General features: G+C 33.4%; 1 protein-coding gene across 2 annotated transcripts; it reads left to right on the forward strand.

The window, feature by feature from the left end:
- The first annotated feature begins 1,102 nt into the window (after window positions 1–1,102).
- On the forward strand, window positions 1,103–15,497 carry cad (caudal type homeobox). Of its 2 annotated transcripts, XM_089703986.1 has the most exons (4): window positions 1,103–1,563; window positions 6,213–6,227; window positions 12,594–12,739; window positions 13,993–15,497. In XM_089703986.1, exons 1-4 carry the CDS (start codon window positions 1,233–1,235, stop codon window positions 14,236–14,238), a joined length of 738 nt encoding a protein of 245 aa, XP_089560112.1. In that variant the 5' UTR covers window positions 1,103–1,232; the 3' UTR covers window positions 14,239–15,497. The 2 variants fall into 2 exon arrangements, with proteins under 2 accessions (XP_089560112.1, XP_089560113.1); XM_089703987.1 differs by lacking the exon at window positions 6,213–6,227.
- Window positions 15,498–23,327: the final 7,830 nt, after the last annotated feature.

The raw sequence follows: 23,327 nt of genomic DNA on the forward strand, positions 1-23,327 counted from the left end.
GGAATTTTTGAACCTTCCAATTTTGGTCTTTTTTATGGCAATTTTATGATAAAGCTTTGCGTTGGGGTTAACATCACAAAATACCTACAATTTTCCAAGTGGGTGGTAGGTAGGTACCTACCGGCTACCGGAGTACCTATAGGTATGTATTAGGTACCTACCTAGTAGAAGATCCGAACCTAGTTCGGCTGGCCAATAAAATGCAAAATTAAAAAAAAAAAAATTTAATACCTAGGTAACTATTATTAGTTAATTAAAAAAAAATATCCTGTCCAGGATTTTTCCAGCAAATCCATTTTTAATATAGACTAAATTTATTATAAAATCGGTCTCATTCTATTATTACCCCGGTGAATCGATCTAGGTTCGGATCGACTATGGGGAGTTTTGAAATTTTATTTTTAATGAGGTGGGAATTTTTTGACGTATTTTCAGCTGAAGGGGAATTTGTCACATCCCTCTTATTTGTATATTTTTAATATCAACTACTTAGGTAGGTAGTAGACCTATAAAACAGTTAAAAAAAATAGGTACCTAGGTACCTAACTAGAAGGAATTACCTATTAATAGGAAGATATTAAAATATACTATACCTATAGGTATTTTGTAAAAAATAAGTAGACCTATAAACTTTATAACTTACCTAATAAAGGATGAATTTAATGTGTATACCTATAGGTAGGTACCTACCTATCTAAGGACATTTTTATGTGAAGAAAAAATAAACCGTAAAGGAATTAAATAAAATTAATTAAGGCGTAAGTTGATAGGTACCTACCTGTAGGTACTTTTCTATATTTAATTTAATGTTTTCTTAATTCGTTAATTTTAAAATCTAAATCTTGATTCCCGAATATGCAAATGAATCACACCAAACGCTATTATTAACAATCCCTTTGCAGTAAAAAAGTACCTGAGTTCAGTCCGAGTTCATTACGGCGCTGTCCATTATTTTTGTTGTACATAATTAGGCAAATTGATAGCAAGGGGCGCGACGGGCGAGTCGGTAGTGAGGCGGGGATTCAAAAGCGTTCCCTATTGGCTGAACTGCGGCCGCCTTCCGCCCCTCTCAGCACAGTCACGCGGCCCGCTCCGTTCTCGCTTCAACAGCAATTTACCTTTGCATTTTCAGTCGGCTAATGTCCCGTGCGTTGTATTGTACGTGTTCGAACCGGTGCACGGTAGTGTTGTGACAGCGAGTGTATGTGCGATGCTAGGACGGTGATCGAGCAATGGTGAATTACGTTAATCCGCTCGCCATGTACCAAGGCAAGGGACAGTACGGCGCGAGCGGGTGGTACGGTTGGCAGCATCAGAATTTCGAAGAACAGCAGTGGTGTGCTTGGAATGGCGCTCCGACGGCAGAGTGGCCCACGGATCCTCATCATTTTAAAAGAGAGCCGGGTGAAAGAGATATTGCTGAAATGCCTTCGCCGGCGAGAGGAGATTTGGCGAGTCCCAGCGAAGGTTCCCCTGGCTCGAGGCCGTCACAGCCGCCGGCGCCGCCTCGTTCGCCCTACGAATGGATGAAGAAACCAAGCTACCAATCACAGCCAAATCCAGGTTTTTATTTTTGTCTACCTTCATATTGCCGTGCTTATGTTATTGAATTTAGTTAGAACGCAATAAAATATGTATCAAATTGGCAACATCTGGATGTGAAAGTCAAAAGCAAGGACATAACAAAATTAATTATAAGTTGAGGTTACTACCTACATATTTATCAATTGCTAAATAAAACGATAAGGTACATAAGTTGAATGTTTAAATAATAAGTACATGTTATTGCTAGGTGTAACAATTATCGCAATATTATGGATCCTTCGAACGAGCACGAGCCGCGAACGGACCAATGAATACAGCTACCTAACCTACCTATAACTAATACATAAAAATCAATTAAATACCTAACTAGTGACGTTCTAATTCTTACTTTACCCACTTCCACTCAAATCTAAGTATAAAAAAGAAAGCGTAGCTACATACAGGTTATAAACAATATTATGTAAATAATGTTATTTAAATTGTTTGTTTGCCCATAAAATTATTGAACTAGGTAGGTAAACCCTATACCAAAAATTTCCAGGGTAGGAAAATACAATTCCTTATCACCAAAGATCTAAATTCTAAGGTTTTCGTGCCGACTATTGTTGTAAACTATAATAATTTATGCAGGGTTGTCTATTTACAAACAATAACAGGTCATTGTCGGTCAGATAATGTAGGTAAGTAATAAATTTTATGGCAGCTAATTGTTATTACGGCTGAAGCTTACTCGGTTATTGTTCCAAGAAAATGAGCGGCATCTTATGAAGATTCCTTCTTGTTATTGTTTATGCCACTCTATTTGTCTCGTTAGATGGCAAATGGCTAACTTTAACAACATAATTATTAATTTATAAGTATTTTTCTCATTTTTAACTAATGTAGGACCTACCTAAATGCAGTTATTATTACTATGAGAGCATCATTTTTATTTATCTACTAACCTCATATACCTAAGTAGGTACCTATTAGAGTAAAATTACAAGATATTATCAACAGAAAACACGCAACAAAATACAAAGATATAAAATAGCCACTGTTTACGCTACTCCGAGGTAATTTTCCTTCAAGTTTTACATCAATAGTGTCAATCCAAAATAAATAGCCTGCATTTTGAAGAAAATAATGCGCGAGGATAGATATTAGATACTTACCATGTTTAATCTTCAAATCATTCAATAGGTGCCCGCCACTACTACCTGTAATAAACTAGAAACTACCTACTAGGTATTTACTACCTACTACATACTTACCTACCCAAGTAAAAGACGTATAAAAAGCTACGGATTATATTTTAAAACACATTGTCACTAAAAAATCAAAAGTACACGGTTATTAACTAGGTATTATCAGTATTATTAATTAGGTAAGTATCTAGATAAGTTTCCTTAAAAAAAAGTTAAAGTTTTCAAAATTGAATTCACAAGTTCATCTAAAAAAATATGCGAAAAATGCTTTTTACCGCATTAGGTATCGAATTTTGCCTCTGTTTCCAATGTCTTTTCAGACAAATGATTTAACTTTTGAACTAGGTATCCTATAGGTACAGACCGGCAGCTTCGCCGAAAGACAAAGAAAAACCTGCATAGGTAGTTCCTGTTCCTGTAGGATTTCCGGGACAAAACCTATCCTATGTCATTTCTTAGGTCTCAAGCTATTTCTGTACCAAATTTGAAGTTAATTCATTCTATACTTTTTTAGTTTAGAAGGACAAAAGACACAATTCTAAAAACTAAGTAGGTATACCTATATATTTTTGGCTTCGATATCGATTGTAGATCACGCCCCTGCATTTCCTATGATTTCATTTAATATGTATAGATATGTTATTTTTAAACTGAGTTGGTTCTAAATATTCCTCATAAGTTAAAGTAAGTTCTAGGGAATGTGATTTAAAATAAACAAAATAAAGAAGCTTGTCAGGTAATCTCCTTTATTTAAGTACCTACCTATCGCTTAAAAATCAAAATTTAAAGACCGCAGATATTTCAATTGATTTCTTCATTCTTTGACCTTAAGCTTAAAATTGTGATGACACGAAGAAACCAGATATAATATCCGGTATAAGGAAGGTCGAAAAATCTAGGTTTACTGGATTGCAATTGGATGCGCTAAGCGCGTCAAATTGCGATTTTTGTGGTCTTTGTTACATACAAAGACCACAAAAATCTTTGATAAATATGAATAAAATTTGTATGCTATCGATTGGCCACTAATAGTTACCAGTTATTTACAGCAACGTTAAACAAGTTTACATAAATACAGTGTCTGATAAGTGAGTTTTAGGGATTTTAACAATGGATACCAAGTGCTACAAAAAATACCTGTTCGTACGGAATCTGACACTTTTAACTGTCATTAGCCGCGTCCAGACCGACCGAGCGCGGCTCGCGAGTCCCGCTCGCGAGCCAATAGTTCGGCCGGTGTGGACGGCGCTCGGGCTTCCTCGGGCACACGTTGGCTCGGCCGAGCGCCGCTCAGCCCCGAGCCATGCGTTGTCGGTTTTTGGCGATGCTCAAAGGCGGCTCAGTCTGAGCTGCTCGCCCGGTGTGGACGGACGTAACGACGCTCGCGAGCCAGAATCAAAAATGGATAAAGAAGACAGTATTCGCTTAATACAACTTTACGGAAGCTTCAAAATGTTATGGGATTCGAAAGATCCAGATCATTTAAATAAAAATTTCGGTTTTGGTACAATTTTTTAATCCAGTTTTCGTTTCTTTTTTCTTTTTTTTATGATATATCCAGACAACACAAGCGCCGCAGCATCTATAATACGTGGTTTTCCATCGTTATACGGAGAGAAACTGAATGCTCAAACCGGCTCACCTTGGCTCGCGAGCGCGGCTCGGAACTTTACACAATTAGCTCGGGTGCCACGGCTCGCGAGCAGGAAGTCTGAGCGCGGCTCCCGAGCCGCGCTCAGCCGGTCTGGACGCGGCTATTGGCTTTCATTTTTAACAGTCATTTAACAATCGCTTGTTTTATTGGAATAATTAAACAACACAATACCTTACCTTTAACGTTTAAATTATAATATAAGCGTAGTACCTACCTACAGTATAACACTTAAAAAAAAGAGCGTGTGCACCGAGCACACGTGTTACACTTAGAAATGAAACTTCTTTGGCAAGATTCAAAGATACCAAGATCGTCACCTTACTCCGTGATATTTCACTTCAAAAAAACAACAATTTTTAATAAGAAAATCACAAAAATAAAATAAAAAAATAATGTGTGCGTGTACTAGTGTACACACGTAAGAAGTGAAACTTCCTTATGACCTTGTTTTTCAAAAAAATAATTTACTACATAATAATTTACTAATAATTTACTCCTTGGTACAGTGGTAGACGCGTGAGCGTAGAACCGAGAGGTCCTGGGTTTGATTCAAAGATAAAATTCTTCTAGGTACATTACCTATGTATATTATATGTATTTTCAATTATGGTATCTTTATATCTAAGGAGAAAACCTAATTTTTAAACTATTGAGCCAAATAAATTAGAAGAAATCAAAATAGCAACTATGTAGATTATTATTTTTTTAACTGTGAGGATATATAACGTTTAGTTTTAGTTTAAAGCTTCCCACAAATAAAGCAGCCAGCAATCACAGCATACATTTACAGAAAATAATTGTTCGTTAACTAAAGTAGGTAGGTTGGGAGTAGGAATTGTTCACATAATAAGATTTCCTAATATTACATATCTATCTATAGGTACGTAAATAATGAAAGAGAGACTGCACAAGCACACATAGGTATAGGTAGAAATATAGTAAAATTATACATCAATTATTATATTTTCTGGAAAAAAGAAATTAACTGTGTCACACTGTCTCGCTAAATAAACGTTTTTTTCTGTCTTTCCTTCTTTCCATATTAGGAACATGAAATCTAATCTAAATCAAATCACAGATTAAATTATATCTATTATAAGAGTATCCTATAAATATTATGAGCATTGAGCATACCTATTGTGCTGTAATAGTCCGGGATACATCGCCCATTTTTGCAAGTGATTACTATCAAGCTAATTTTTCGTGAGTAGCTTTATTTTGATGAGATGCCCAATAATTTCATGTACAAAACTCTCGATTGTGGTAGCTACCAGAGGAAACAAGGATAAAATATTTTGATTTGATGGTTCTCAAATATTAATTACTAACTGAATGTTTTTTTTTATTCAATCTCAAGATAATTATCTAAATTATTCGAAAAAATATTTGTCCTACAAAATCTATGGTTTGATCAAAGAGTCCCCCTTTCCAATGTGTATCGATAACGAAGTCATCATAAATGATTACTAACCAGCAGATTTTTTTATTTTCACTTATTTAATACGTATATAATTCAACAGACATATTGTCCTACAAATTGCGTAATAAATATTTGAGAACCGTCAAATCAAAAATTTTTATCCTTGTTACCTCTGTAAGCTACCACAATCGAGAGTTTCGTACATGAAATTATTGGGCATCTCATCAAAATAAAGCTACTCACGAAAAATTAGCTTGATAGTAATCACTTGCAAAAATGGGCGATGTATCCCGGACTATAATCAGCAACCAATCAATCAATCTGTTTTTATTTTTGTACAATGAATAATTAATAACATGAGATTTAATCACACTTTATCTATTTTCATGTACACTCAATGATGAAGGAATTATTATAATGGGTATGTAATATTTTTAACAATAGATATAAAAGTTACATCCAGATTATTCAGTAGTCAGTCGTTGACTCAGTTTTGTTTAAAATAAAATATTGATAGTTAAAGACTGATATTATGTATTTTATTATTTAAATATAACAAGTAAATATACCTACCTACATTAAAAGTCTTATAAATATATAAAAATATAGGCATACCTATGTAGGTATTTTTTATTTAACCCAAAGGAAACCTTCGAATAACATGCAAGGTTTTTAAAGTTGTTATTTTTTATCGGATATCGGAATAACGGAAATAAACTTTCTGTACAATTAATTTAAGTATTATTTTATTTGTAACAATGAAAATTGAACTTTTATTTCGCCAATGCTACCTATATTGTCTGAATGTGTGAATATTTTTTAACTCTGAGGTAAGCGATTGTTTTTGTCATTTTGTATTATTAATTAACTTTGCAGTAAAAATGGGTAAACATTTTTCAACAAGAAAAATATTTTTAAGTTTACATTTACATTTTGACAAAAACTAGAGTTAAAGGAAAATTGAAAATCATTTAGAGTATTTGATAAAAAGATATCAAATGTTATAGTCTATTTCAAAAAGCATGGTAGTTCTGATCAAGTGTCTGAAGAGCTCGACCCTGAAAAATCACTGCTCGCGAGGATAGGCAAATGATTCTTTTGGCAAAGATGGATCGTCCAATTCAGTAGGTATATATATAGATAGATAGATAGAGAGTTCAAATTCTATTATAAAATTATTTTTTTTAGCTACCTGATAGATAGAGCAAGTTTTCAAAAGCCAAACGAAAATCTTTTTTTATGTCATATTTTTATTTTTTACGGGTCCTTGAAGTTGTGAACATACTGGGTAATTTTATCTTTCTTGGCATTCAATTCTTTTTTTATTCCATTCGATCTAACGATAGAAAATGTTACCATACTGAATTGGCCTATCTTTCAGATTAGCACACAAAAAAAAGCAAGCATTTACCGCAATAAGTCACGTTTATGGTAGGTATAAATCATCTCATCGTACTCGGCAATATGTAAAAATTAAAAAAAAAAGTCATAACTCCGAAAATACGAAAAATCGCATGACATACATGGGGGTGATTCGGATAGCCCTATAGGTCCTCTACCTCCTGGCATATATCCATACTTCTTGGGACACCCTGTATGTAAATGATATAGGATGATGGATTTAAATTCAAGGTAACCAATACCTTCTTATACTTTACGTCATAACAACCTGAACTTTGCACATTAGAAAGAATAATATAATCATAATATGTATATAAATATCTAAATATTCATCATAGGTATTCACATAGTTACTAAAATACCTAAGTAATTAACCTATACTTCATTTTTATAGATTTCCTACAAATAATAATTATTATTCGTAGAGGTTTTAATATTTATGACCGCTTCTGTTTAATTAAACCTATATGCGTCTTAACTTTTAATGTTGTGTTACAAAATAACATCTCTTATTATACCGAATTTAAATACAGACACATAAATCTACCGCAACATTTATTAAAACGTCCAACATTGTTTTAAATAACGCATAAAACCTCAAGAGCAATTAACTTTGTCATTCGCATTCTCGAACAACGCTCCCGCAATTATCATCGAGCATAACATTACTTAGATGTTATTTTATGCTTTGTAGAACGATTCAGTTTTAACGCGTGCCTTGGGAGCGAATGCATGGTGTGAACAATTAATCCCGGGCCAAGCCGGGATAGAAGGGGATGCTCCCGGCGACAATCACGGACAACGGCCCCCCGGGGACTCGAACAAGTTAAATCTTTGCCAAGTTCTCGTAACAGCGCGAAACTGTAATTTTACTTAGCTATTGTCTTTATTTAGTGCACCGGTATTTGTGCGCTATTTCGTGACTATTCAATGGGTTGGACGTGACTTGCTTTTGTAAAGTATTTTTAGTTAGCAATATTTGGCTAGGTACTACTTACTAGGTACTATATTGTGTGAAACTAAAATAGAATGACACATGATTGATGATTATATTACATACTTGTGTTCTTGTGATGTCTTTATATGTAATAATTTTAGTGTATTTTTTTGCACATAGGTACTATATGCAGTATATCATTTTCCACCCAAAAATTAACTAGATATGCTCGGTCTAATAACTAATTTCAAGCACACTTCAATACTGTATCACAACAATGCAACTTCTTATCAATTACACTATCGTAATATTTGCAGACTTATTTAAATAAGTATTCACAATTTCTATACCTGACTATGTAGCGGGTTCTATGTGTACAAAACGTTTCTATCTCTATTTATCTTACGTCGTTGTTTGCACAATCCCGAATGTTCATGGAAATCATTCTCCATTTGTCAACGAGCATTCACCAATCCCCCGGGGAGTTTACACAAAGCCGATTATGTCAAAGGCATAACCAATCAACGCCTTCTTTGTAAACAACCCATCAATATTTAAGATACAAAGATAATGGTAAATGGGCTAATGAAGAAAGATGGATGGAGAGTGTCGAAAGTCGACGTTTTGCGGCTACTTCTCAGCGGGTGATGGTTCGCAAAAAATTCAGAGGCGAACAGTAGGAGACGATCATTGTAATAATTGTCCAAGCTTGAAACTAATTGATGTTCTTGGTCAGTTTTTGTGATGTCTCTATAGTTTCGTGTTTCAATATGTTTGACGTTGAAAGTTTTTTATTCTTGTTTTTATTTGGCATCTTTTGTTTTTCCAAGTTTCAATTATTTTAGAAGGTTTAATTCTAAACTACCTACATTTTTTACTTATTTTACTGAGGTAGTGTTGTATTTTACTGAAAAAGTGTTTTAATTTTTTTTAATTTACTACTTATCTAGGTACTTGTATGCATATTAAGTAATGTTTCTTAAATAAAATTAAGTATTATTTCAATATCGCAACACGTTCCAACCGTATTTAACAACCAATTGATGCTCTCATAATCATGTAGGCGTTAACAGTTACTACAACGCGAACGTCGGCGTAGGATCAATTCGAACCCCAAATGGAGGCGAAACAGCACATAAAGCTAACGAAGCGACGCTTTATAGCCGCTATTTGGCTCTTTCCAACCATGAGTGTTGTTTATTTTTACTTTAAAAAAAATCTTATTTCTTCCGCTCTCCGAAAATCGCATTTATGACACTTAAGAAGTGTCAAACCAGATTGTTTCCACTCAAAATGTATCACATACGTCTCTAATGTATATGTTATCGTCGTGATATCAGATAGTGGCCGCACCTCGTCCATCAAAAACACATTACAAGCGCTTACAAGAAGGTATCGGGCGATAGGACGTGCGGTTGAATCAACATATTCAAAGGCGCCGCTATCGCACTCGCTCGCGATAATCGCGCATTACTGAAAGCAGGATTTCGGACTTCGGTAGGCCGACAAAGCCGCAAGCGTAACCGATAACTCGTCGATTAATTGTTTCCCTCACAAATCGCGTTCTACAATATGTTCGACAAGCAATCGTTCTGTTCCTGATATCGAGGTACACGTGTAATCGGAGGATCAGCGATATGGGAAGCGTGTTTATTATTTTTCAATTAGCGACTTCATATTGCCGAATACTCATCTATCTGGTGAATGAGTGCGTTATCATAATTACTCTATTGTTATAATGTGACCTTACTATCATTACATTAGGTATCTTGAGTTTGTTGAAGAATTTATTTTACATTTGCAATTTGTTTGTGTTAATGTTCCTATTTATTTATGTCGTAGAATATGCAATATGTAATTAAATGACAAGGTCTGAAACTTGAAACAAGTTGAGGGTTTTTAGTTTTTACACCGTTGGAAACGAATGGTAGGTTCTAGTATTGTATATTGATGTTGCTATAAATAGAAGACACGTAAGATCTGCTATTTTAATAATGGCGTTAGTGATGCACTGCGAGGCCATTTTATCTGAAAGTGTATTTGCCCGTGATAACAAACGAAACGAGTAAAAGTCCTATCCGCCCTGGCTCGCCGCGCCCGCCCGCACTGTTTGCTATTAACAAACAACTGTTTTTTGTAAAACGCATAATGATAACGCTATATTTAGATTTTCTATTAGGTGGGAAGATAGATTGATTTTAAATTTAATATACCTTACACAATTTGTATAAGAACGATGGCTTAGGTGTGAATATTTTATGATTCTATACAGTATTTGTGTGAAAAGTTCTATGAATAATTTTAAGTTTATCTAAAGCTTATTTTTGTATTTTTAAATATTTTTCATATTATTAATGTCTTTTCGATTTCACAATTTAATATTGAGATATGAGTAATAAATGCATATACATATCAGCAAAATATATTGAAGGCATTCTGTTTAACTAGCATTGATGTGCTAAATGGATGCAATTGACGTCATGTTTCAAATGCGTCTGATGTAAAATTATAGCTATTATACCTAGCATTGCATTATTCTATATAATTCAACTTTTTATACAGTTTAGAATATGCGTGTATGTGTGGCCTAAAGTTCACAAGGTGCTCGTCCAGCCATCACATGACGTTTACCCAAAAAATTAACAGCTGCTATCAAACACCGCATCTTCTATAGATAGAGCGGGTATTTGTTTGACCCGCTAGTTCTCTTTGTGTTTGCACCCCTACAGGAAATTTATTTTAGTTATAATTTTCTGTCATTCGAGCACACTGAAGAGTTTATCTATGCACCTCTTAAATATGCATACAATATTGTTTGGTTTTGTTATAATGTGAGAAATTTACGACAGGTCGTTTATTTTTATATCGTTTTTCCCGTCTGGTATATTCCATTTGGAATTATTTGTATTATCAGTTGCAATATCTACTAATAAGATAACATCAATGTTGTTGGGTATAGTTTTTGTTAATTATGAGTTATAAACCCGTAATGTCACCGTCTCCATACAATAAATAAAAGAATACAAAAATGCATCTAAAACGTGCATGTTTAATTTGAAATTATTACGCAACGTTTCTATCAAATTCCACGTTGTTTCTCGCATCTGACAAACGTAATTTATGAAGTTCCTAATACCAAGATAAGGAATATTTACACACTCCGAGTACACAAGCAGACACCTCAACTCTGTCTTAGTATTGTGTAAACAGATCTACATATCTTGATGATTTTACTTGTTGAGAAATCTACAACACAGATAAAAAGTGTAAATAAAATTACAATTTTCCATATATAACGATGAAAAACATGGGATGTTTTTCCGCTTTTGGGATTTAAGCTCTTCAAATAAGAGCCTTGAGCTGTGTATGATCAAGAGAACAGAGATTAAAAATGGATTAGAATTAAACCGTCTAGGCATTTAATCAACCACTCATGTTGGAGATGAGATATTTGCCATTTCATAAATTCAAATTATGTAAAATGAACTTGCGGTAAAATAGATGCAATGTAGGTAACTACATATTATAAAAGTTACTTGCGAACAGTAGAAAGGTTAAATTCAAGTCAAATATTATGTACACGTATAAATATGTATTTTCAAATGTTGTTTTAAAACGATGCGATGTAATGTGCCATAAAAAATGATAAGCTTAGATAAGTATTGAAATGTATATAAAATGGATCAATAATTCTCAACGATGGGATACCTACAAAAATACCTACATAATATTAAATATAGCTTTGTCTTGAAGCCAAAATCAATTCATAAAAAAAGAAAAACCTTCAATTTAACCACAAATTTTGCCTTCAGAATTCAGATATGATGCGTAACCCCAAATGAAGTGGTAAATAGGGAACAGTGAAAGTAGTTCTTATTTCGCGTTTGTCACTTGGTAACGTAAATAATAAAGAAGGAATTAAGATAGGAAAGCTTATGAAACAAACAGTACTTGAGTAGAGTAACCTCTTCAGGTGTGGTCCGCGATGATCCCGCGCTAAGCTCCCAGCCGCGGCATCTCTGTTCTCTCAAACAATTGGATTCATCTTATCATCCTCTTATCCAACAGCTGTTTAAATAAAACAAAGGATTTATTTTAATAATAAAAAATCTTAGCCTTGCCTCTGGAGTCTTGGTGTTAGATATACTTGGTTGGTGTTAGATAATATACTCGACGAATCACACTTTTCGCTTGAGAATCGACTACCTACAACTTACAAGACCACAATTCAGTTTAGATATTGAGAATCTCTAACTAAAACAGTGTTAGGTATTCTTACTTTTTGTTACAAATTACAGACATTTTTGCATTGTTTATTTATTGTCTTTCAAACTCAAACATTTATTTTTTCAATTAGACTTCTTTTAGAAGCACTTTCGAATCGTAAATTCGAAATTAACTATGTACATATTTCACTATTTAGGTACTAATTCGCATTATTTGTTACAGGCAAAACGCGGACAAAAGACAAATATAGGGTGGTATACAGTGACCATCAACGGCTGGAGTTAGAAAAGGAATTCCACTACAGTCGGTACATCACTATTCGAAGGAAGGCTGAGCTAGCTGTCAGTTTGGGACTCTCTGAACGACAGGTATTTATTTAATTAAAATCTTGTTTGATCCTATAAATTATCGCCAAATAATAAATTGCGATCTGATCAGAATTAGAACACCTTTTTTTTCAAATTTCAATTGAGAGAAATGGATCAAACAGTACTCACCTAATTTATAATGAAACTTGATTTCCGCCCGGGGCTTCGCCCGCTTTTTCAAAGAAAAACCCGCATAGTTCCCGTTCCTTCCGGGATAAAAAGTAATCTAGGTATGTCGTTTGTTTGTGATTATCTAATCAAAGAAAATATGTAGATATTCTTACTTTCCAATTACTTTACCTACTTGCTAAGATTAACAGTTTGTGATTAATTATGCAATATAGGTAGGTACTTACATTATACACAATCTTAACGAAGCTCATATTATCGTCTTAGTTTTAAATGTCAAATGAACAATAAAGGTTGTAGGCATCAAGTACAATTAATATTTTCTGTATACAAAATTCCTTTTGTTCCAATCAGGTATTTTGAAGTAGCTAATCAGGTTTCAATTATCGCTGTTTAAGCCATTGTCGTAAATTACAATTTTAGGTACAAGCTTGCAGAAAATTAATCTATACTAATATTATAAAGCTGAAGAGTTTGTTTGTTTGTTTGATTGTTTGTTTGTTTGTTTGTTTGAACGCGCTAATCTCGGGAACTACTGGTCCAATTTAAAAAATTCTTTCGGTGTTAGAAAGCTCATTTATAGAGGAAGGTTATAGGCTATATATCATCACGCTACGACCAACAGGAGCGGAGTCACGGGGGTGAAACCGCGGGGAGCAGCTAGTGAACAATAAAGGTTGTAGGCATCAAGTACAATTAATATTTTCTGTATACAAAATTCCTTTTGTTCCAATCAGGTATTTTGAAGTAGCTAATCAAGTTTCAATTATCGCTGTTTAAGCCATTGTCGTAAATTACAATTTTAGGTACAAGCTTGCAGAAAATTAATTTATGACTGCTATATTAACTGGTCTTGAGTATTATATCAGTGGGCGTATCGATGAAATAGGTACCTATTTTATTTTGGACTAATTGTTACCTAAATGTTGTAATACTTCTATAAATACAGATTGAAAATAGTAATACAAAATCAGAAGCCGTAATCATGCTACGTGTCAAATAGCAATATTAATTCTTTCGAGTCCTTATAAAAGTTGGTACAAAAATACTGCTAGCTATAAAAGGCTACATTCACCATTCATCAACCAACCAACACAAAATTTAAATAATTCATTATGTTCTAGGTAAAAATATGGTTCCAAAACCGCCGAGCCAAAGAGCGGAAACAAGTGAAGAAACGCGAAGAGGTGGTAATGAAAGAAAAGGGTGATCATGCGTCGCTGCAACACGCGCAGTTGCATCACGCGACAATGCTGCACCACCAGCAGATGATGAACGGCATGATGCACCACCACCACTACCACCAAGGCGTGCTTCAGGGCGTGCCCGAGCCGCTCGTTCCCGGGGTGGCCCCAGTCCCGCTGCTGTGACCGCAAAACCAAGACTACGGTGCCTATGACGCCTACGGACAGTGACTTTTTGACCAGTGATTATTTTGTGAATTACCCCTCTTGGGTATACGTAATTGTGCTTTAAATTAATCCTTTACTTATAAGTTGTGATAAACTAAGTGCAATATTCTCACGGGACTATTTCTCCGGAAATACGATGAAACTATGAATATTGGGACTCGTGAGGAAGCATAAATGACTATCGTAAAAACTCTCTGATACTCAGACTTTATTCGTTAGTTCCGGACTCTTATTTTACCCCTCACTTTAGTGGCTCATTTCACGAATTAACGAAGAAGCCTCGGCTTCAGAGGAGTGGACCTTCATAGCTTTTTTATAGCTATTTAACTGTTAGTATGTGCCTCTTATACAGTTACGCCTTAAGGCTGTATTATGGCCTTTTACTGTTAAATACGATTAGTATTAATCTAAATTAAAAGAATTTTGTCATTGTAAATATAGATAACTATATTTTTTATATTATTATAATACTTAAGTATTACTGAATTCATTATTTTTAACAATTTATTATGTTTCTCAATGCTTCACATGTTACCAATGAGATTATTTTCCGGTTAAATTAAAATCCGCATGTCATTGAAAAGAATTCATGCGGTGGTTCGTTTAATTTGCATATTTTTATTAAATAATTCGATAGAAGCTTTTTAGAATCTCATTAATACTTTGTAAAATCATAAACCGTGTCCATAAATTTTACGACATAGTTTTATTGCATCGGGGGCATTGAGAAATATTTTTTACGTTGAATGAGATTATTCCTAGTTTTAACTGTTCTGTAAATAATAGCTTAAAATTAGATGTAATTTTATCTCATATTTAATGCAATCACTTATTGATACACAATAAATTAATGTTTCAGACTTATGATTATTCTGATCTACATTGCTTAACTTGTAGTTAAGTTGTTAAATGTAGTAGTATCTAATTTAATTTATTCATCAGCCATTTAATTATTGACTGTCAAAGTTTATCGTTATGTTTTGTGATAGGAATGACCATTAAACATTTTGTGGTGCTAAGAATTAAAAGTACTCGATTCGCTTCAATGCTGATTTGAAAAATACTAAATATTGTGAACATATGTATCTATAGTGTAATGTGCTTGTTGTATTTAAAATGTTGTGTTAAAGAGTATTGTTTGAAAACACCGATTTGTTAGTAAGTACAGCACCGGCACGAAACACATTTGATAAACTAAATAAATCCATGTTAATCTACTAATTGTTTAAATATCACCCTTCCATCAAAACAACATGCGGCCTAGTCATTCAATTAAATGCCGTCATCAATGAAAGCGCTAGTCATTCAATCAAATAGCAGATTCAACCAGATGACGGCGACATGTAGGAATATTGTACATCTCTGAAATCAATCATTTGATATAATATATATGACATCTGTATAGATAAATATTGTTTATCTATTTCTGATTGCAAAATAATAAAAATTGATGACTAGGTATACGTAACCTCAATTTGTCCTTAAACATTTCAAAATTTGCATCAGACAAATAAACGATCCATACCTACAAATAGTTTTTAAAGCAATTAAAATTTATTCCTATAAAGAAATAATTGCTTTTGAGTCACGAATTTTCAAGACATGAACCCATTTGAATACAGAATACTGCATGCTGATTGCATAGCATAGTAACAATTTATACAAATGAGTTGATAATTGATATGCACTGTTGATAATTAGAATTTATTGCATCCGATGAGCACCTTTCTGATATTCTTCAATCAATTAATTCCTTTTTTTATCTTTGTTGATGGATATTATATTTTAATAAATTGCCAGATAACAATATTTTGTTAAATTTCTATAATCCTATCTGTAAGGATGATTGTATTAAGCTAAAAGTTGATGAACAATAAATAAAACCGTAAAACTTGAGTTGTACACCGTTTTGCAGTAGTTTTCGAGAAACTACGGATAACTTACTTTCAAATACAATAAGTATAACTTTAACTACCCTCAGTCAAAGAATTACAATGATATAAAAAAAGGCGGTTTTCGCCGTCTAGCTATCTATTTACGCCTATATGTGTATATACTAAGGGGAATAATAAAACGAGCGACTGAAAATAAAGTGAGAGACTGATTATGAGATACTGATTTAATAACTTGAGCGGTATGAATTTGAGTAATCGACAAATAAACTAAACAAGCAACGAATATTAGTTGATAATAAAATTCAGATTGAGTGTACTAAAGGAGGATTGTGATTAATCCATTTGATATATTCGAATTCTAACTGTGTGATTACATTACTATATGAGCGGCTAAATTACTAGTTGAGCGAATAGATTACTAAGTGAGCGACTAAATTACGCTCATCTAGAGCGACTAAAAACACTAGAATAAATTGTTCAAATAGTTATTTGATAAAACCTTCAAAAACAAATTGAACTGATAGTACCTACTCTGTCCATTATAGTATTTTTCAAAGTGATTTTTCTATTCGAAATACCTCGATTAAGATAAAATGCCACTCAGTATAAATAAATCATATGCCAAATAATGAATATAATACAAGACGTAATTTTGTCACTCAAACAATTAATATTAGGTCGCTCAAATATTATGAAGCTGCTCATTTTGTATTTTATGTAACGCAAATTAATGTTTGTTAGTTGCTGATCTATTAATTTTTCATCGCTCGCAGTCAGTCGCTCACTTAGTAATTCTGTTACCCCAATTATAATTACATATCAATCAATATAATCAATCAATATTTTTGATAACTAAAACTTTAAATTTACAGTCACTCGTTTAAATACTACCCATATACTAATATGCTTTAACTCTTAACACTTAGGGGTATGAAAAATAGATCTCCGATTCTCCGATATAGTTACACATAATCGGTCCAGCCGTTTCGGAGGAGTAAGGTAACTAACAATGTGACACGGGAATTAATAGGTATATATAGAGATGTTATTTTTTTGAAAAGGTAAGTATTATATAAAGTAAAAAAGGAAATATGTATAAACTGAATGGAACTGAAGTGGGTAGACCAAGGCTAAAAGCGTTGGCGACGTATAGGTACCACAAAACACTGTAGACATAGCCTTCTCCACAAAAGGGCCCATTACGTCTAAAATGTACCTATATTTATGTCTTAAAGCAGTATTATTTCCAGTGTGGGTAAGTGATACCCTATTCCCTATACCACATACCTACTCATTTATTTATTAAACTAAATAGTAACTACGTCACGATATATCCAGTATCAGGTATTGGTCGCTTATAACGAAGAGCCCCGAAAGGAAATGAGATTAGAGTTTTCATTTTCCAATAAAAGTGCGTACAAAAGTCAAAGGAATGCTGCTAAATGTTATGTAAACCGATGCTTATTGAGTGCACTTCACCGCTCAAAGGCGCCGCAGCCCTGCGTCGACCCTCGAACTTCCCGTACCTCGTAGACACAACCGATGCTAATTGTAATAATGACTCACTTCAAACATTATTCTAGCCCATTCATGTTCTTGTGTACACGTTCACATTTTAAATCGCAGAGCTATTGTGTTTTTACAAGATTTAAATATTTATTAATTAACGTGCTTAGGGATTCGATTGTGTGTGTGTGTGTGTTTGTTACTCTTTCACGCAATGAAATTTAACACACATATAGAGGGTAACTTGGATTAACACATAGGATACGTTTTATCCCGGAAATCCCACGGGAGCAGCCAACAGGAACTATATTCATATAATACATCGGTGGCATAGCCAGTATCTTACTTTTTACTTTATTTTTCCAAGAATTTAGGTAGCTATAGGTACCTTAAGATTTTAGTACTATAACCTTCCTGTCTTTTAGTAATCACGAAATATTTCTGAAAGCTATGACGGAATCACCTATGAATTAAATCGACCTACACTTCACACTTCTGCACTGAAAAATGTAGCGAGCTTTGCAGCTTTTAAAAGTTCTAGATACATACAATATGTATATGGACTTTTAGTAAATGTAAATTAAATCACGTAAACATGTGTTACATTTACTAATCAGTTTAAGTTTTATAATTTTAAATATAAGTTTTATAATTCTATAATATAAAAATGAATCGCAAAATGTGTTGGTAAGCGCATAACTCGAGAACGGGTGGACCGATTTCGATAATTCTTTTTTTATTATATTCCTTGAAGTACCAGGATGGTTCTTATGTAGAGAAAACATAAATATGTACCACGGGCGAAGCCGGGGCGGACCGCTAGTTTTAAATACTTTTACTAATTCTCTATTAAATGCACATTAATGTTATTTTTTCTTTAAACGTTAAAAGAGCCAGCGCGATACCTACACCGAAAATTAGTAAATAAATTATATACCTAATTTCAGTGTCATTTTATTTGGATTTTTAACTATTTATTATAGAATGTAGTTTCTGTTTGTTACTTCAAGCTCATAGTAGACAAAAATCATAAATAATTTGGAAAATCCAAAAGTGCACGCCTCATAATTTTTTTTTAATAAATATTTATTAATTATTATTTTTGTTTATTTAATAACAATTAAACCACATCGAATCAGACCCTGAAAAATGAAAGGGTTCTATTCCTGAGCATACTCAAGCGTAAGAGAAAAAAAAAAGACTCGATTAGTAAAGTATTTCGGTCGCTATCGTGTTAACAAGAAAAAGGATCCGCACATACAGACACACGGACGTCCAAGACAGAACTTTTTTAAACTGTTTTTTAACTAACTAGTTTAAATAACAAAAATGACATCAAAAATATCATGAACGTTAAAAATAGTGTTTTTTCTTAATATGTGTGTGTATGTATTATCTTACAAGTGCAATGTATGATACATAAAGACATTTTAAGTTTGAAAAATCAGATGTTTTGCGCGAAGTGACAGTAGTACCCACCTCAACGCTTCGCTTATGAGGCGTGCAATAAAGCAATACTAGTTACGTATGTTACCGTTCGTGGGTTGCTGGCAGAGGGTCAAACTATTTGAACGGTGTTATAGCGTAGGCAGAAGATAATCAATTCGACCATGTTCAATCTTAGCTATTTGGTACCACCAATAGGTAACATAACACATGAACAAAGAGCCACGATTCAATCAATACAGAGATGTGATGTCGTATTTGGCTACGGATATTATTTTTGTATAAAATATTTTAATTAGGTACCTATTCATTGTTATTTTTTAACATACCTATAGACTTTATCATCGGCGTTTCGAAAAGAAAATGGATGAAAACGCTTTCGCACGTTTTTTCCCCGGGATATTATATTATATAGTATAGTTTAATATATTATGCATCTTATTCTGCAGTTTATAAAATATATTTTAAACCACATAAGTTTAGTATTAAGTTTATTGTTCATGCCTCATGGTGACAAAGCGAAATACATTGAGGCTTAGGTAATAAATGACGACATTCTAATGTAACAGCCAACATAGCTTTTATTTTTAGCTTTAGTAAAAGAACCCACATTCTGAACGTATCTTGAATCTTGTTTTTTTTTAATACCTATAGGATTAAATATGAATATGAATAATAATAAAAATGAATTTAGAAGGAGTAATCAATGCAATAGCGACTATAGATGTCGTTTAAAATTCGATGTAGAAAAGAAAATTTACTCATTTTTCCTAAAAAGTAGATATCTGTTGCATCTATTATCTATATGTATGAGATGTGGTATGAGATGAAAATCGTCTGCTATTGTTATTAATAGATAGCCAATTTCTTTCGAATTTCAAATTATAGATAGATTCGTGGTACAGGAATCAGTATATATTTTGAACATTTATTTTCACTGATGATGTTTTCTGTTATCTTTCGAGTTGCGATATTTTTAGTTTTAGATTTTGAGAAACAATTCACTAGCTCTTTTATTCTCTCCTATGTCCTTCAAAAAGATTAAAATTATTAAAAAAAATCGTGTCCGCATAAAAGGTATTCTTGCTATATTATACTGACGCAATGATAGGTAATAATTATTTATTTATTCATTTTATTTTTACATACCTGTATACCTTTCAGCTATTTTATTACATTATTTATACTCGTTCTGCGAATCTGTGTACATACCAACATTTAGGATAGGACTGAACACCAGATAAGAATTACAAAACATATAACATAACTCCTACTCCCCTAGATTCTTACCAACTTTCGAGTTTATAATATAAGAAAGTTTGTGGATAAAGTTAATTCTACTAAATCAATTGCTATTTATTCCAAAAAATATGTCCATAAAATTTATTTTATTATTCAGAATACCTTCAGCTGGTCAAATATTTAAAAAATGTAGAGTCGCTGGCAAATTAAATATCTCAACAGTTTCAACATTACTCGTAATTCTAGATAATATGATTGGGATATTTGTTGTAAGTATCCGAAATTTAATATAGGTAAGTAGGTAGGTGGTAATATATTTTTATTGAATAGATGATTTTATACCTTGATAGAGGCACATGAATAATTAATCATGTGTCAGAAGTAGGTAAAAATTAATTATTAAAACCTGTGTAAATAAATATTATAACTTTAAAAGCTATATGTTATGAAAGCTGTATGCTAGGATAGAAACAAAAAAAAATCCTAAAACATCACTCTACGATGAATAATACAGACAGGTCACAGACAAATTTTGCAAATAGTATGCGATTGTGTATGCGAACCATCGACGAACATTCTTGCGAATTAGGAAGAATTTTATATAAAAGGCGAAAAAAGTGGCCATCTTTAAAGTACAATATGCAGCAGGTCCACGATTGGCGGTGAGCGAATAAACGCACGGCGATTGGGGCGACCACCGCCGCGCTCCCCGACTATCACACAGCGGCCCGGCGCTAAGCAAACAATCCTTATTCCTTACATGTTTGCCTTTCCTTGCACTGTTTACTCTTTGACAGCAGTCTTACAGGTCGTTAACACGTCACGCCTAACTGGCGGACAATGTCAACAGAATCTACAGTTTCATTAAATCACCAGGCTCGTCATTACGGGGACGACAAACATCAGTAGGTGTAGCACAATAGCGCATCGGATGTTTAACGAGTGATGCATCCTTGTTTCATTTGTTAATTAAATCACGATTAGCTTAGAGCTTCTTAGAAACTGATGTTGGTACAATCATCTTTTTCTCGGTTCAGGTTAATTACATGCAAGGAATTGGAATACCAAACAACTTGCATACAGAGAGTTTATAAGGACCGATAAGAAACTTCACAATTTTCAATCGAAGTTCGAAACTTCCAAATAATTAAACCATAATTAAAACGAAATTTTAGTCATTTAAAAAATATCAACATCAGATAATAATAAGCTCTTATCAGTGGATTCTATTTAACTAGGCGGGCTTAATCCTCATGAATTGATATCTTGATAAGGTCCGGATTATCGGCGAACATGAAAGCGGCTAAATGAATTTTTAATCCCGCTTTTCCTTCGTGTCCATACCATATCTTGATTACGTCGCAGTAATGTGATACCATGCACACACTTTGTTCATAAAGTTTAAAACTAACATCTTTGTTATATTGCTCACGTAATAAAGGCTATCAATATTATATAACAAAGATGTTACCGATAAATAGCAGTACTTTGGCACTCAGAAGTCACGTAAGTTTGAAGGCCGAAGCAAATCATATAGAAGCGCCAAGCGTCTGTAGAGTTTTGTTCAGGGTTTTTCCTATTTTAATTTTTATAGTTTTTACGTTACGAACATGTTTTGAAGTAATTATATTATCTACTGTATTGTATCTTCTACTTAAAACTCAGGCATACCTACACTTAGGTATGCCTGAGTTTAGTTATAGGTAAGCTATAGCGATATATTTTTTAACAATAGTTTTCATTTTTCATCTTATAAGCTTGCGTAGGCGTTGAGTGGTGTGCTTTTTAGGGTTCCGTAGCCAAAATGGCAAAAACGGAACCCTTATAGTTTCGTCATGTCCGTCTGTCCGTCTGTCCGTCTGTCCGTCTGTCACAGCCGATTTACTCGGAAACTATAAGTACTACAGTGATGAAATTTGATGGGAATATGTGTTGTATGAACCGCTACAAAAATATGACACTAAATAGTAAAAAAAAGAATTGGGGGTGGGGCCCCCCATACATGTAACTGAGGGATGAAATTTTTTTTTTCGATGTACATACCCGTGTGGGGTATCAATGGAAAGGTCTTTTAAAATGATATAAAGTTTTCTAAAAAACATTTTTCTTAAAGTGAACGGTTTTTGAGATATCAGCTCTCAAAGTCGTAAAAAGTATGTCCCCCCCCCTCTATTTTTATAACTACGGGGTATAAAATTCTAAAAAAAATAGAGGTGATGCATGCTAATTAACTCTTTCAACGATTTTTGGTTTGATCAAAGTATCTCTTATAGTTTTTGAGATAGGTTGATTTAACTGTAATTTATTATATTTGCTGCTACGGAACCCTTTGTGCGCGAGCCCGACTCGCACTTGGCCGGTTTTTTATTTTACTTCAGATTCTACTGATTTACTCATAAAATATTGTTACTTTATCGTTCAATGATATGCAGTATGAAAATAATTAAAAAGTTGCAAATCGTATCAGTACAGATAATAAAATATCTACATTAATCCTTCTTTCCTGCTTATAAAGTAATATCTAATATATTTTAGGTACGAAATGTTTTGTTTTCATACATTGGTACTTTCTTGTATGTATATTTATGTATATCGCCTTGCAAAAGATAGAGCCGATTTAGTAAAATCGCAGTAAGTAGGTATACATACCTGTTTTGTGTGGTACTATCTAAATAAATTATGTACTTAATTTAAACTAGGTGGGTACCATCGGTTCGGAAAACAGTTTATACAGAAAGTGAAAAATTTTTCTATTAAAGAGACATGTAAGAAATTGGTGGTAATAAGAATAAAAAAATGAAACTTCGCACAAATTCTACGTCTTCCGGGACAGTTTGCATGCCCCGACAGACTTTGTTCTACCCTATTGCTCCATTTTGTGCCTCAACAAAAATGTAAAAAAAAAATTGGTGAATTGGTCAAGCCGTTCTAGATTTTTACGCTACACTTAGCAACACA

This window comes from Colias philodice, chromosome 15 (assembly GCF_061535455.1).
Source record: "Colias philodice isolate Cphi_HAF_F1 chromosome 15, ilColPhil1 Martin Lab GWU primary, whole genome shotgun sequence".
NCBI classification, from domain to species: domain Eukaryota; kingdom Metazoa; phylum Arthropoda; class Insecta; order Lepidoptera; family Pieridae; genus Colias; species Colias philodice.

Excerpts from the sequence above, each read along its gene's own strand:
- cad (XM_089703986.1), top strand. The coding sequence starts at position 1,233 with ATGGTGAATTACGTTAATCCGCTCGCCATGTACCAAGGCAAGGGACAG. Across the intron at positions 12,740-13,992 it reads TGGGACTCTCTGAACGACAG|GTAAAAATATGGTTCCAAAA; the intron begins GTATTTATTTAA and ends ATTATGTTCTAG.